The 15,079-nt window shown below is 33.7% G+C and overlaps 1 protein-coding gene across 2 annotated transcripts; it reads right to left on the reverse strand.

The window, feature by feature from the left end:
• Positions 1-808: 808 nt before the first annotated feature.
• Positions 809-7,288, reverse strand: LOC148190796 (ribosome biogenesis protein BOP1 homolog). 2 transcript variants are annotated; one of them, XM_088101932.1, is made up of 18 exons: positions 7,074-7,288; positions 6,846-6,980; positions 6,663-6,746; positions 6,408-6,562; positions 5,555-5,642; positions 5,307-5,408; positions 5,053-5,209; positions 4,831-4,939; positions 4,654-4,756; positions 4,390-4,540; positions 4,175-4,307; positions 3,953-4,059; positions 3,637-3,707; positions 3,481-3,541; positions 2,723-2,947; positions 2,532-2,616; positions 1,934-2,112; positions 809-1,353 (listed from the first exon to the last, which is right to left on the reverse strand). In XM_088101932.1, exons 1-18 carry the CDS (start codon positions 7,185-7,187, stop codon positions 1,265-1,267), a joined length of 2,148 nt encoding a protein of 715 aa, XP_087958058.1. In that variant the 5' UTR covers positions 7,188-7,288; the 3' UTR covers positions 809-1,264. The 2 variants fall into 2 exon arrangements, with proteins under 2 accessions (XP_087958058.1, XP_087958057.1); XM_088101931.1 differs by having other exon boundaries at positions 5,525-5,642; positions 7,074-7,287.
• Positions 7,289-15,079: the final 7,791 nt, after the last annotated feature.

Genomic DNA, 15,079 nt, shown 5'->3' on the forward strand with positions numbered 1-15,079 from the left:
GCACAAAATCCCGAATATGGTGTCGCCATTAACACATCATGAACGCCTTAGTAAAGGTACGGAGATGGTTGATTTTTCCTATTTTGTTAGAAATGAAAGCTATTTTATCAGTTGCATATCATGTTTTCCAATGCTCCAACCTAATTCTCCTTGATTATTGGAGATTTCGCAGGTCTGGCCAACTTTAGGGAAACTGAAAGTTGAAACAGTTTTGTATTGAATAAAAAGGAAAAATGGTTTCCCCTCTAAAAGGAGTCAATGCATTATAGTAACAATTTTTTATCTCCCCTTTACTTCATTCATCCCCTATTAGTATTTAATCAACCCATCTAATCAACTAACTAACCAATGATATTCTAATCATGTTAATGAATTCTTTATATCCTAACACATTACTTCTATTTTAATCGCGTTTTGATCAGACTACTACTGAGAAATGTTATACTGCATCGTAATTAAGTTACACCTTTTTTCTTCCTATTACTCGATTCTAAAATTAATCCCCATCTACGCACACTAATACGCCTATTTCATAAGTACAACTGTGGGTTTTTATCATTCAGAACAATCTTTTGCATCGCTGTTTTGATACTTGGTTAATGCGAACATTTTCCTCAAAGAACGGTAAGAAGCCTAATTTGGCAATGTACAAACATAATTTACTCGAGATACCCAATTACTAGAACGCAATTTTAAACACAATGGCGCAGATTTAAGGGAATAATATAAATTTACCAGTAGTCTCTAAAATAAATCTTGTGTTTCATAACACGGAATAATTGCGCTTATTTCTTGTGGCAAGCCTCACTACACCGTCGAAACTGCAAACTCAGTAATTGACGTCTTTTAAAAAGGTACACAAACTGTAAACAGTATTACTCGATGTTTTTAACTATAATACAACCAAACAGAATGCCACATTCAATCTCCGTCAAATAGCATGCGCTGGGTGTCTTCGAATAATTTGGTTTCTCATACCTGACATGTTACAGAAAAAATGCAGTTCTATTCTAACCGCAAGCGAGGTTTTGTGGATATGAATTCCTGGAATGATACTTCGGCTAAAGATTTTAGAACGACAAATATGTGTGAAAAACAAAAACAATTCAAAAAACCAGAGCAAGAACCTCGCTATTTTGGGTGCCCTTCATTTTGCCTTGCAGTGTTTTCTATTTAAGAAATGAGGAACAAAATTGTTGAAAAGTTGCAGGCTACCATCCTAGATTTTGTCGACCAATCACACGCCTGTATATCCGTATTTATACTAATGACAGTAAAGTTTGATCAGTTTATCAGCACCAGCTGTAAATAACCATGGCTGTCTAGGGTGAAATTTACAGTCTAGTAGTATCCCTGCAATGCAGACAACTTCCAAGTAAGATCAAGAAGTATTTAGCATATAAGTAATTGTTCTCGAATGCATTGTCAGATAAGAATGTAATGGGCAATCATCAACCAACCACATACTCAGGGTTGGTTTATCAAATAACGGCAATCGTGAGAACAGATTACATCTACATATTGCATAAAGATGAAAACAAAGGCCAACAAAATGCTTGGAAGGTTGGACTGATCATTCAGAGACTGTTTATTTTTCCTACGCTAATGAATCAATCATCTAGAACCAAAGCAGCCAGTATAACGAGTATCCATTTATCTGTAAACAAGACTGTGCCATTATTATAACATAAAAAGTACTATAGTTTGGATATTTTTATCCTCCTACCAAGTACTATCCTAAACTGATTTTATAGTTTTCAAATGCTTGACTTGTTTTTTTTCCCTTTCTAGACAAGGCTATAACATCTAGGCTCCTCTGATCCTTCTATCCTGAACTGATTTGATAGTTAAAACACTGGACTCGTTTATTTTTTAAGTTGGTCTGATCTTTCAAAAAAAATTGGATCCCAAATTTAGTAACATAAAGACTCACCTCTGCCATTTGAACTGGTATGACCACGAAGAATTTCCAAAGGAACAATAAGGGGATTTTGATTGAGATCAGAATAAACCATTCCATGAAAAACATATGCAGTGCAGTCATCTGAACATGAAGCAAATAATGGATATGTGCGGTGAAAGATGACATTGTTGATATCTTTTGGGTGACACCTGCAACAATAAAAATAAACCATAGTTATTTTATGTCCTCTACGCCATGTTAGTTTAGTTTTTTCAAATAATGAAATTTTGTAGCTATATATATGAAGTGGCCATGCTAACACAAAGGGAACTCATCATGTTATAATAAATTTAAAATTTCAAACGATATCCCAATTAAACAGGAAATTGTAATTTAAACATAATGAATGGGGGAGCTGTTATCATAATATAACATCAACATAATTTGACACATTCACTGGCATAGCTAATTTTCTAATCAGCTACCACACAAATTGGTAAAGGACATGGAAGGCTTTATAGCCCAATACTATATAATAAGTTGTGCGTTCACAAGCAGAGAACTACTCTGGCACAAAAAAAAGTAACGAGTTTGCATTCCTTCAATTAGCAGACAAAAAAATACTTACTTAAGAATTTTATATGGTTTAGATGAAAGGTCCATGTCAAACCAACACATCTTGCCCTCTTTGCTACCCACAGTTAAATTATCACCTGCATGGAATACATACGACAAACAATTATGATGAGTAACATTCTGCATTTTATGAGTAGAAGAGGAAGTGATTACAATATAATTCTATGACAACAATAATCATACCTCCAGGATGAACTGCAATAGACGAGGCTTCACGAAGCCCAGTATCAAGCTTTTTTATGACCTTAGTTTTTAATAAATCATACACACGAACGTTCTTTTTCGTACAAACAAAGATGGAACGGGATGGATGGAAGGTTGACCTAACAGCAAGTCCATGTAATTTGAAAGGAAGTTTTTGCGTAAGCTTCTTGGATAACTGGTGTATCAAAACTGCTCTGGACTCACGTAAAGAAATTGTCAAGGAAAAAACCAACCAACCCCTTAGTTTAATATATTTATATCCCTCTAAATTTCATATAATTCAGTCAGAAAACAATTCAGCTAAAAATTTGGTAATCAAGAACTAGTTCAATACGATTTGTTTTCAGTAAATTCCATAGGTAAAGAAACCACATTCTAAACACAGCCATTAATGATGCATGGCATGCAACAGGAGGAATAACACGACAAATAGCAGCTCAAGGCCAAAAGGTTATGTTTATTCTAATTGAAGTTAAAAGCCAGCCATGCCTAGTGCTGTGTTGAACAAAATAAGATTCCCTTGCCATCAAGATATGTTGCACTAATATTTGTGCAATGAAAGCACGTGCACATTTATTTGCATACACCCAACAATAACAAAAGTCAATAATATACCAAAAAATATAAAGGAAAAAAATCATAAACAATCATCACCAGAGACATGTAGTGTTGAGCAATAAACCAATGAATAATTAGGTATGCATAAATTGATCAGAAGAAACACTTAAAAAGGATATCTGTTGGCATCACTGTTGAAAAGTAGTCACCTTTCCGGTGCCATTCTACAGCAGTAACTGTCTGCAAAAACAAATCTACAAATGTTTAATTGAACAACTACAGAAATTCAATCAACAAGTGAACCAAGATGGAAATGGAAACAAATGTGAAAACACCTTGAAGTGCCTTAACCTTAAACCCATATGTTTGTCATCTTTAAGCCAGCTTACACTAGGTGCTTTATCACCTGCAAACTCGGGCATGATTAGAAAAAAAAAACAAAACCACGATTCTGGGACATAAAATCTCATAAGCATTGATATAAATAACAAATCAACATTCACCCAAGTGACCAGTTAGGTTTAAACTTTAAGCCGATCCCCCTTCCAATAAAAAGCTCAGTTGGGGTTCATAGGCCAACTTGAGAGTTTGGATCTCTTGGAGCCTTCTATTGAATGTTTAGATCAAAACCAAAGTGACAAAAGCACTGACCAGAGTCATCTGATGCTGTTGAAGAGTCAATCCAGAGAAGCTCCTTAATCTGGTTCTGCAATTCTTCATCCCCCAAACCAGTGTTCAGTAGAAGTACATCTTGTCCCCTAAAACCAAAGATTTACCATTGATTTATTTTCACAATCAAACCATATATAAACATTAAGAATTTTATAGAACAAAAGGTATATGACTCTTAATAGCCAATAAAATCAGACTTACGCAGAAACAGCTAGAATATGCATATCAGGCAGAGGATTCCAGGAAACACAGCTGACAGCTTCACCAACTTCCCACCGCCTAAGACATCTGCCAGTTTCAACCTCCCAGACACGGACAGTTCCATCACTTGAACCTGAGCAGATAGCAGAAAAGTTAGAGACCCATCTCCATCCTTCCTAAATTGAAACAGCAATATATGTCATCAATATTCATACCTGAAGCCATCCATTGCCCTGAAGCTTCAATGGAAATTGATGTAACAGAATCTTCATGGCCTTTATACTCAATATAGCATGTTACGGGATAAGGCTTAAGCTCCTTTCGACTCGGAAGCTTTGGCTTTAAAGATTCAGGATCAATATTAAGCTAGAACACGGAAAGAAAAGAAAAAGTGAACAAACTATACCAATTATAGTATACACACATTCGCACCAAAAATCAAATCAGTAAACTAGTTCTCTGACAGATATTTCACTCACGCGCTTTTTCCGAACTCGAGGGCACAAGTACAGATCCAAACAACGTTCAAAGGATTCCTTCATAGCATTCTCATATGAAGGGATGCTCCTCATAGACGTAAACCTGACCAAGTAACATTTATTAGCCCGACACTACAGAAAGAAGGGAGTAAAAACGTTTGCCCTGAAACAAAGTACCTTTTTGGAATAAACTTAGGACGGTCTTCCTCAAACATCAATTGATAAGAATTTATCTCCTCTTGAGTTGGAATGTACTCTAAAGGAGGATTATAAGATTCATCATGGCCTACAAAATGAAATTATGTTATCAATCACCAAGGTACACCAAAATCAGAAGCAAAAACAAATATTATCTATTAGTAGATTTTGGCTCTCCAAAATGTAAGTCGCGGTTAATACCAGGTAATTTCTGCTTAGGGGCAGGAATGTAAGCCAAATGATTTGATTTTTCTGTCGAACCAGAATCATCTCCCCACAAGAGATATGGACCATCTTCCTCTTTTGGTTTGTCAAAAGTAATTGTTCCCTTGCGAATTGCTCTAACATATTGTACAACCTGTAGAATCACGGAAGTTTAAAAGTGATAAGAAAAATCAATTTGTTTCCAATGTCCTCCTGAACATCTCCACATTAGTAAACAAAGGAATGGTTACCTTTTTAGCTTCCCACTTTGAAGGAATAAACCTCCTTTTTGGTTCAGGAGCATTAGACAATGGATGCTTGGCATCTTCCCATTTATACCAGTCAACATAATCCTGAATATTACATAGGAGAGATGAAATTTAGGAAGAAAACTGTGCCACACTAATTATATTTAAAATTGTACTCAAAATCCCTAAAAATTAAAATAAGATGGAAACTAAACACATACCGGATAAGGATCAAAGTCAGAATGTGGTGCCTGGTTCTTGAGCAGTCTACGGACAAGTTTGATTTCATCTTTTGTCAGCTCAACTACCTCATCATTGTACTCATCATAGATTTTCCGCCTTCAATGTTTAAGAATGTAGACAGATCAAATATGTTTCTAGAAGGACAGTAACATTAACAAACTATAAAATAATATTCCCCCACAGATGTACGTGCTATACTTATAACAAGAGAAAAGGAAACCAATAAGAAATAATTTCATAATAGGACTCGTGCAAAAACAAGCTATTTTGCCCTTGTAACCCAACCACAAAATACCATGGTCATACTTATCTTGTAATCCATGGCTGATGGAAAAGTTCAAAACCAAGTGGCTAATATATAAAAGATTGAAAAAATTAAACCCATAAATTTCAAGTTCTTAGACTATATGTCCTGGTATTTCCATCAGAACATGTAGGATTCTACCAATTTTTCCACTATTAGACTTTGGTAGACATATTTAGTGTGCATTTGGTTGAACCCATTTTGAATAAATGATTGACTATTTTCCCCAGCTTCCTATAATAGTTCTTCACTGTTTATTTATTGAAAATTACCCAATTTACCTTCTTTAATGTATTGTAATCTGTTCTGCTTAGGGGCATAGGGTTTAAAAAATAACAATGCTAATTCAAAATTTAGGCCTCAACATAATAGAAAGGATACCAAATGTAACGTCTCAAAGAAAATATTATATACATCGAGGAACATACTCTCTGTGTGTACTGAGTAGATGGATGTAAAGTTGAGTGTTGGTGTTTACAAGCATTATGAGAAGAAAAGAATACAATAATGGAAATTGAAATGAAGGAAATAAGTAGCACAGGAGGAATGAAACTAACCAACTCTTAGAATCGTCAACGTTTGCAAGAAATGAATCTAACTTGTCTTGCTTTTCCTTTTTCTTGATCTTCTTGCCCTTTATGTCGTATCCAATATGAGGTTCATCCTCATACCACTTCAAAGGTACATCTCCGATAGTGTTTCGAGGAGCCACCTATAAAAGGAACACAAATGGCGTAAGCATAACACAGCTTCTTAGAATGAGGCAAAATCCAATACGTGAGCCTGTTTCAGAAGACAATGACAGTGATCACCTCATCCTCGGAGGAGTCACTCTCAGCTCCTGGCTGATGGAGGTCAGAGCTCTCATTTCCACTGCCTTCACCATTGACAATGTCCTGCAACGATTTCTTCAACTCGTTACTTATGGTAACAAAAGCAACAACGCGGCCTTCTCGCTAAAGATGCCATGTTATTAAGAACAGAAGGCAGTTTACCTCGTCTACAGAAGATTCAGTTCCTTCGGCTTCTAAATCGCCGGACCTACCATTCTCAGGGGAACCTTCTTCGAACTCTGATTCAGCTTGCGAATCCAGGGAGACAGAAGATTCGTCATCATCTGCAGAAGAGTCCTACAAACAGAATACACAAGTACACTTCTAGCATTAGTATATAGTCACAGTTACAAAAAGTTATATGAAGTCAGAATTCCTTGAGAATAGCACCCCGTAGTCAGAGTCAGAATCGGATACTGATGGCGAAGGAACCTTATCAGAAGGCAATGGAGCTTCTTCTTCGTGGACGTCGTTTTTCGGCATCGTCTTCTTCTTCCCCTTCATTTTCAAAGTTAGGGCGCGTTAGGGTTTTGTTTGAGGAGGGAAAGGGTTTTACGAGTCGTTACTCAGTCAGCCGCAATTTGATTTCCCACGCCTATGCTTTTTTGTTAGGCCCAATCTTCATAAAACTCTGCCTTTAGAAAATAAAATTGTACCCTAAGCAATATAGGAATCATAGTATGATTTTTTTTTAAGCAAATCAAATTATATATCTGCACTTTAAAATGTAAAAATATATATATAAATCTTAAATTACATAATTTTGTTGATTTAGTTTTAATTATTTGTTGTAAGGTTTAATGTTAACATCTTAATAACGTTAAGTTTTATGAAATTATATAATTCTTCATTTTTTTCCTTTTTTTTACATTTTTAATGTATATATTTATATTCTTATTTTATTTTTAAATTATGTTTTAAATTTATAATGAAATATATAAATAGTTTTATCTTATATTCTTATTTTACCTTTAATTATGTTTTAAATAAAACAGTAGATAATTTTAACATTGATGAAGGGTGCCTTTTACTTCCTTTTTTTATGCAATTCTGTTTACTTTTATTTTTGAAGTAATTGATTTTTAAATTAAATAAATACTCGTGATAAAAAAATTATTTACACCACAAAAAAACAAAAAACAACTCACTCTTTTTTATCAAAAATATTTATAATTCAATAATATTTGTATTTGAATCATTATTATAATAATAATTCTTTTATTATAAAAAATAGACACGTACACATGTATTTCTAATCTATAAAAGACGTGTTTAATATTTTTGTTAAACTTCTAATTACAATTTAAAATAAAAAATATATGTGAGAACCTGATAAATTAATACACACTAATCCATTCTCTGATCACTATTTTAATGCACCGTGACACGTCAAAATGCACTCACACTTCCACTGCATGCGCCTGCCATGTGTCACGGTTTGAGCATTCTGAGAATGGTTAGTGGGAGGCAAGTGGCGTGTGGAGGTTGGGGAGTTTATTCTGCAATGGGAAGAGAAAAATAATTCTGAAAAACTCTCCCTCTTCCTCCTGCATGCTTCATCTTCTTCTCAGAATTCCTGCTTCCAAATTCTCTACCCTCTCTCTAATCCGTTTTCTTCTTTTCTCTAAGATAACTCACTATCAAACCTCTGATCTCATTTCAGACACCATAGAAACCTTTCCTGCACTGTGAACCTCATTCTGATCCGAACAGAATTGAGAACTGAATTGGTAAGTTCTCATCTTTACACCTTCGTCCATTTAGTTCCTGCAAACCAAAATTCTGGTTGCATGTATGAGTTAGAAGTCTGATCTGTTTACGGTTTTGGTGTGTTAGATTAAGTTGAAGTGGTTGAGTGAATTCTGATAGAAAGCCGTGAGAGCACGAAAGAAAACTCTAAGCCTTTGGAAGTGCACTGCTAGATCAGGTAAGGGAAGCTTATAAGTTTAATTCATACTGCTTGATTTTGTGATCTGAGTTGCATGTATGTAAAGTCTGATGTTGGAACTGTTATGAACGATTTCTGATATCTGATATGATTTCTGGTGTTGGTTTAATCTGTCATGGACAAATACTGCTTGTATGTATTATGTATGTTGTTTTTGATTTTGATTAAATGCATGTTGATCTGATCATGTATAAATGGAATTATGGTGATTGTATAGTTGGAATGATTCAAATGTTGAAATCTGTATGATGATGATGTTTAAGGTGAATTAAATCTGGAATGAAAGTTATAAAGTTATAAATTGTAAATCTGGACAATTTTTCTAAGTCTGAGAAATCTGAAATTTCATTCTTTCCCACTGATAAATGACGTTCGTCACTGTACGGTCTTAAACCGTTCGGCATTTCAGTAAAGTAACTTAGATTGGGATTCCTTCATTTGGAAGGAATTCTGCTCATGAACGAGCGTCCCAAATTGAATGTCTGAGCGTTCGTCTAGCTCAGCAGTATTTAAATATTTAAAACTTTATGAATAAGTAACGTTCGTCCTTATGTCGAGCGTTCGTCCTTTATAACGTTCGTCCTTATGACGAGCGTTCGTCCTTTATATTGTTCGGCCTTATGTCGAGCGATTCGTAATTCATAGCGTTCGGCCTTATGTCGAACGTCCATTCTTAATAATGCGTTCGGTCTTATCACGAGCGTCCATTCTAAATCTCGCTTGGTCTCATACCTCGCGTTCGTTCTAATTGAATAATCATTTGATAAAACAGCGTTCGTCCAAAATTCTTTAAAAGTCTATTTTCGCGCTCGGTCATTGACTAGCGGTTTGTCTCCTGAATTAAATCTTGTCCAGTTTATTTATCTAAACGACTTGTGATTTTACTTATCCATTGGATTCGCTCAAGTGTTACTGAACTTAGATTTTTTTCTAAGTATTATTTGGATCGTACTAGAATCAGTTCATTTAACTGATTCGAAGGAGTCTTTCTTGGTCTAGTTCTTGACGTTCGTCCTCGTTATGAAGGGGAGTGAACGTTCGTCTTTTAATGCAAGTGAAACAAAGAATGAAAGTGTTAATAAGAGGTTGAATTAAGATGTGCGAACACCATGAGGAATGAAATTGTGATGTTGGATTTTGGACGAGCGTTCCAGGGAGGAACGTATCATATATATATATATTGAAAGATTGAATTGGTAAAGTATGACTATGGTTAGCTAATGCTGGCTTGGTCCATCCTGATATTCCGTGATGCTCATCTTCACGTAGAAGGGAGTAGTCATGTGTGGGAATGGCAGGAGGTCTTTCGTATCCCTCACTTAGCAGGGGCGAAGGATTAACCTCGAGTGGCAGCTGTTGAGGGTATCCCAGTTACTACATCACTCGGGTGCAAGGACGCCTGTAGCTACACGGTTCATACAGTCCGGACGGTCTGTCTTATATATCTTTCTGTGTTAAATTACATGAACAATTTACTTGATGTGTGTGTGAATCGAATTACGAACTGTATGTGTATTGTATTAATTAAACAGTATAAGCTTACCCTTGCATTTCATGTTGTGTTGTCCACTGTCCATGTATCTCCGTCTTGTCAAAAATGCAATGATCATCCGTTGTGGATGTGAGCAGATGGTGATGCATCCCTTGAAGTCATGCTGGAAGAAGAAAATTTGGAGGATGCAAATCTGGTGGAAGTCGAAGTTAAAGCCGAGCCTTAGAGTGCTTGTTAGTTTAGTACTGTATAGATATTAGATCATTTTGGAACGTTCGGTTATCATTTTTGTAAAACCGTTCGTTATTAGTGCTCGTTATTTCTGAGCTGAAATTTGTAACTCTGAAACCTTAAGTTGTTCTGTTTTAAATTCTCTGCACTTGAATACGCTCGTTAATTGTACACCAGCCGTTAGGCTTTGAACCTTGGTTTCATGTTAATATTAAGACTGTTTACTGTTCACTGTTAATTGTAATTAATTCTGAATTATGGTATTACTATATTTTGGGATGTTACAATATATATCTAAATAGTAAAAAGTGGTTACCTTTTTTAATAATGTAACTACAATTATTAATTTATTTTCATATATATATTGAGATAGAAATAAGAAAAACAAAGACAGACTTAGTTATCTCGTATTTATTTATTTATTTCGTTTTTTATTTTATTATTTCATTTTTATAATTATTTTTTATTTAAAATTATTAATGATCAACTTAATTTAAAGTATTAATTATTTTTAATACTAAGATTTCATTTTTAATTTTAACCTTTTATGGTTTTTAATTACTTTATCCATAATAAAATTAAATTTAGAAAAAAATATATTTTAGTTTTATGTCTTAAAAATAGTATTTAAAAAAAACATTATAGATATATTGGGAATATAAATTATTTATACTATCATATAGAGAACTGTCATGTAATAATTTTTTTTTGCAAAAACAATGTCAATAAAAAAGTTGTATTTATCATTTTTATATTTAATTATTATATAAATATTTTATTGTTGAATATTTCTCATATTTTTATTATGTAAAAATTAAAATAATGTTGTATAATACAAAAAATTAACATAAATCATATATATATATATATATATATATATATATATATATACAATAATTTTGTATAAGTGTGTAAATATTTTAATTAAATAAGTCTAACCATATATATTGTTTGTTTGTTAATGTATTGATTAAACAAATTATAGTAAACATAAAAAAATACACTGTGCTTTTTATCCAATAGTTAGATGAATATGATGAAACACATTAAAAAACTCATTTCATGCATTCATTAAACTATTATAACAAAATTATTATATAAATTTGAAAACATAATTGATTAAACGAACAAAGTAAGTTTAGCAATACATTTTGTAAAACCCTCTATAATTAGCAATAATAATTCTGTGTCAAATCAAATTAATTCACACCACAATCAATGTTTAAATTCTCTTAAAAACCCCCTCCCAACTCTGATTTCATCTCTGCTGTGCACTGAAAAACCGTGCCACATCATTCTCTGAAACACGCACCACGTCACACACACTCAGTGCATTAAAAACGCACCAAGCTCTGCATGCACGCATGCCATCTGTCACGTTAGAAGCTTCTAAAAGCTGTAGTGGGATCCAGGTGGCAGTGCGGGAGTGCACGACCGTTTGACGAGGAAGATAAAATGATTTCTCTGAAAACATTTCACTCCATTCTATGCATTCACCTTCTTCCTCACGAAACCCTGGCCATTTCTCTTCTCCAGCTTCTCTCTAAGAACCTTCATCTTCTCTCTACCATTACTCACTTCTTTCAACTCCAATCAACTTTCTGAAACCGTAGAAACGTTCACGGGCCAGTAAGCTTCATTTTGAGCCGAACTTCTTTTGATCCTGTAACCGGTAAGTTTCCAGCCATAACCTAGTTCTGGAATTTCTAGGAACACTGTTTCAGTTGCATGCAAGGATAAAATCCGAGTTTCTGAGTTCTCTTTGGTTAAACCTAGTTGAGGAGCGTAAGAAAGAGCTTGTCGGGTAGAAATTCCTAGTTGGGAAGAATCAAGTTACACTGTTAAACGTTCACTGCTAGACCAGGTAAGGGAAGCATATATGTTTAATTTATACTGTATGTTGTATGATCTGAGTTACATGTATGAAAAGTATGAAGTTTGAGCTGTTATGGACGTTTGCTGATATCTGATATGATTTCTGGTTTTGATTGATCTGTCATGAACGAACACTGCTCGTATGTACTATATATGTTGTTGATTTTGATTTAAATGCATGTTGATTTGATTATGTATGGATGGAGTATGGTTATTGTATAGTTGGAATGATTAAAATGTTGAAATCTGTATGATGATGATGTTTACAGTGAATTAAATCTGGAAGGAAAGTTATGAAGTTTATAAAATTGGAAATCTGGAAAATTCTGTTAAGATTGAAAGATCTGAAATTTCAAATCATCCCCTCTGATAAATGACGCTCGTCACTGTACGGTCTTAGACCGTTCGGTTTTCAGTAAAATAACTTAGATTGGGATTCTTTCATTTGGAAGGAATTCTGCTCGAGAACGAGCGTCCCCAATTGAATTATCTGAGCGTTCGTCTAACTCAGCAGTATTTAAATATTTAAAACTTTATGAATAAGTAACGCTCGGTCTTATACCGAAGCGTTCGTCCTTAATATCGTTCGACCTTATGTCGAACGTTCGTTCTACAGGGCGTTCGGTCTTATACCGAAGCGTTCGTCCCAAATAGCGCTCGGGTTTTGCCAAGCGTTCGTTCTGATTTATGCTCGGTCATACACCTAGCGTTCGTCCAAAGCAGGGTTCGGTTTTATAACTGAACGCTCGTCCTTATCATTGAATTCTGAGTGAACGTACTTGGCGTTCGTCCAAAGTTAATTATTGAACGTTCGGTCATTGACAGTAAGTGTTGTTTTCTGAATTAAACATACTCTGCATGTTTATCTAAGTTATCCGGTAAGGTATTTATCCTCTTGATTCAACCTAAATTCTTTGTACTCAAAATTTTCTAAGTATTATTCTGATCTTCTAAACTCAATCCCATTTAAATTATTTAAGTATTCTTAACGTCCGTAAGTGGACAAGAGTTCGTTTCTTTTGTTCAGAAACGTGTAGACAAAGGTACGTTAATAATTTCGTTCTTATTTGATTAAAGGAGGCATGTTGTTAATGTTACGAGAATGGAACACTGAATGAAAATGTGAATAAGAGAACTGGTTAATATGGGCGAATGATATTTTGAATGAATTAATGGAAGTGGATTTTAACGAGCGTTCCAAGGAGGAACGTCTCAGATGTGTTGAATGTGAAATTTGGTAAAGTATGAACCTGGATAAGTTAAGCCTCGCGGTCCATCCTGATATTCCGTGATACTCCTCTTCAAGTAGAAGGGGGTAGTCATACGTGGGAATGGCAGGAGGCCCTAGTCCATTGAGTACTTCGGGCAGATAGGGTTAACCTCGAGTGGCAGCTGGGAGATTTGATCAGTTACTACACCACTCGGGTGCAAGGACGCTTGTAACTACATGGTTCATACAGTCCGGACGGTCTGTCTTATATCCGTATTTTTGTGATTTTATTGGATAAGTTACATGTTGTATGTATGAATAAAAATGTAAATGTATGTGTTGATTGTATAAATTAAATATTATAAGCTTACCCTTGCATTTCCATTGTGTTGTCTACTGTCCATGTACTTTCGTCTTGTCAAAATGCAATGATCATCCGTTGTGGATGTGAGCAGATGGTGGTGCATCCCTTGAGCAAATGCTGGAAGAAGAAAATTTGGATGAAGCTAATCTGGTGGACGTTGAAGTAAAGGCTGAGCCTTAGGGTGCTCGTTAGATCAGGACTGTAAATGTTAGTGTAGTTTGAACGTTCGGCCAAGTATTTTGTTAGGCCGTTCGTCTTAATCTTATATTCCTCTATTTTGACGTACGTTGTTTTATTTATCTAGAACGTCCGTTCAAGGTTTTCTCTTGTATGCGTTATGCGCGTTCTTTTGTACTGATGCCGTTTGGCTTTTAATCCTGATTTAATGCAAAGACTGTTTATGTTACTGTTAATTGTAATTAATTCTCAATTATGGTAATTACTGTATTTTGGGATGTTACACATTTTATATAAATAAGTCTTTTACACATTTAGGACAACTTTAATCATATATATTAAAAAAATATTTTGACACACAAATTAAACAAATATATTACATAGACAAACAATATAAAAACTTACAAATTAAAATAAAACAAGGATTTAAAATTATAAATCATCCATAAGCAAGTTTATTATTATATTAAATAATATTTTAACAACATTTTTTATCAATATTAAATATTAAGAATTCAAGTATTTAAAATAGTTTGGAGAGCTTATCATAATAATATTTAAAATATATTATTTTTTGTCTAAATAAGTATATTAATTTATTCAGTTCATTAACTATTTCCTTTTGTTTTTCATTTCATTTGTGTAATTTATAAAAGTTATTTCATAAGTGTTTATGGTTTGTTATCATCGCTCAAAATAAAGGTTTGTAAATATATTTGATCTAAGGTTAAACTTATAATATTGTATAATATTAATTTAGTTACGTTATTTTATATTTATATTAGTATATTAATTTATATATGTATGGAGTTTTTTTAAGCTTTAGGCGGCCTTCGCCCAATTATCTTTTATTTTTAAAAAATTAATATATAAATAAAATAATCCTTTTTTTTAACTTTAATGTATTTAGTCCCTTCAAGTATATTTATAAAAGAAAATTTTGTCAACCCAACTATAATACACACACATATATATATATATATATATATATATATATATATCAAATAGTTTTAAATTAATATAAATTTGTATAAAAACAATTAAAAATAAATGGGCTGAATTAAAATTACTAAAGAAGTAACAAAACCTGGATTATATA

Source organism: Vigna umbellata, chromosome 11 (genome assembly GCF_029865625.1).
Source record: "Vigna umbellata cultivar VRB3 chromosome 11, Vumbellata_1.0, whole genome shotgun sequence".
NCBI lineage: Eukaryota > Viridiplantae > Streptophyta > Magnoliopsida > Fabales > Fabaceae > Vigna > Vigna umbellata.

Excerpts from the sequence above, each read along its gene's own strand:
- LOC148190796 (XM_088101931.1), bottom strand. The coding sequence starts at position 7,187 with ATGAAGGGGAAGAAGAAGACGATGCCGAAAAACGACGTCCACGAAGAA. Across the intron at positions 5,409-5,524 it reads CTGACTTTGATCCTTATCCG|GATTATGTTGACTGGTATAA; the intron begins GTATGTGTTTAG and ends TGTAATATTCAG. Across the intron at positions 4,541-4,653 it reads CTCGAGTTCGGAAAAAGCGC|CTTAATATTGATCCTGAATC; the intron begins GTGAGTGAAATA and ends TCCGTGTTCTAG.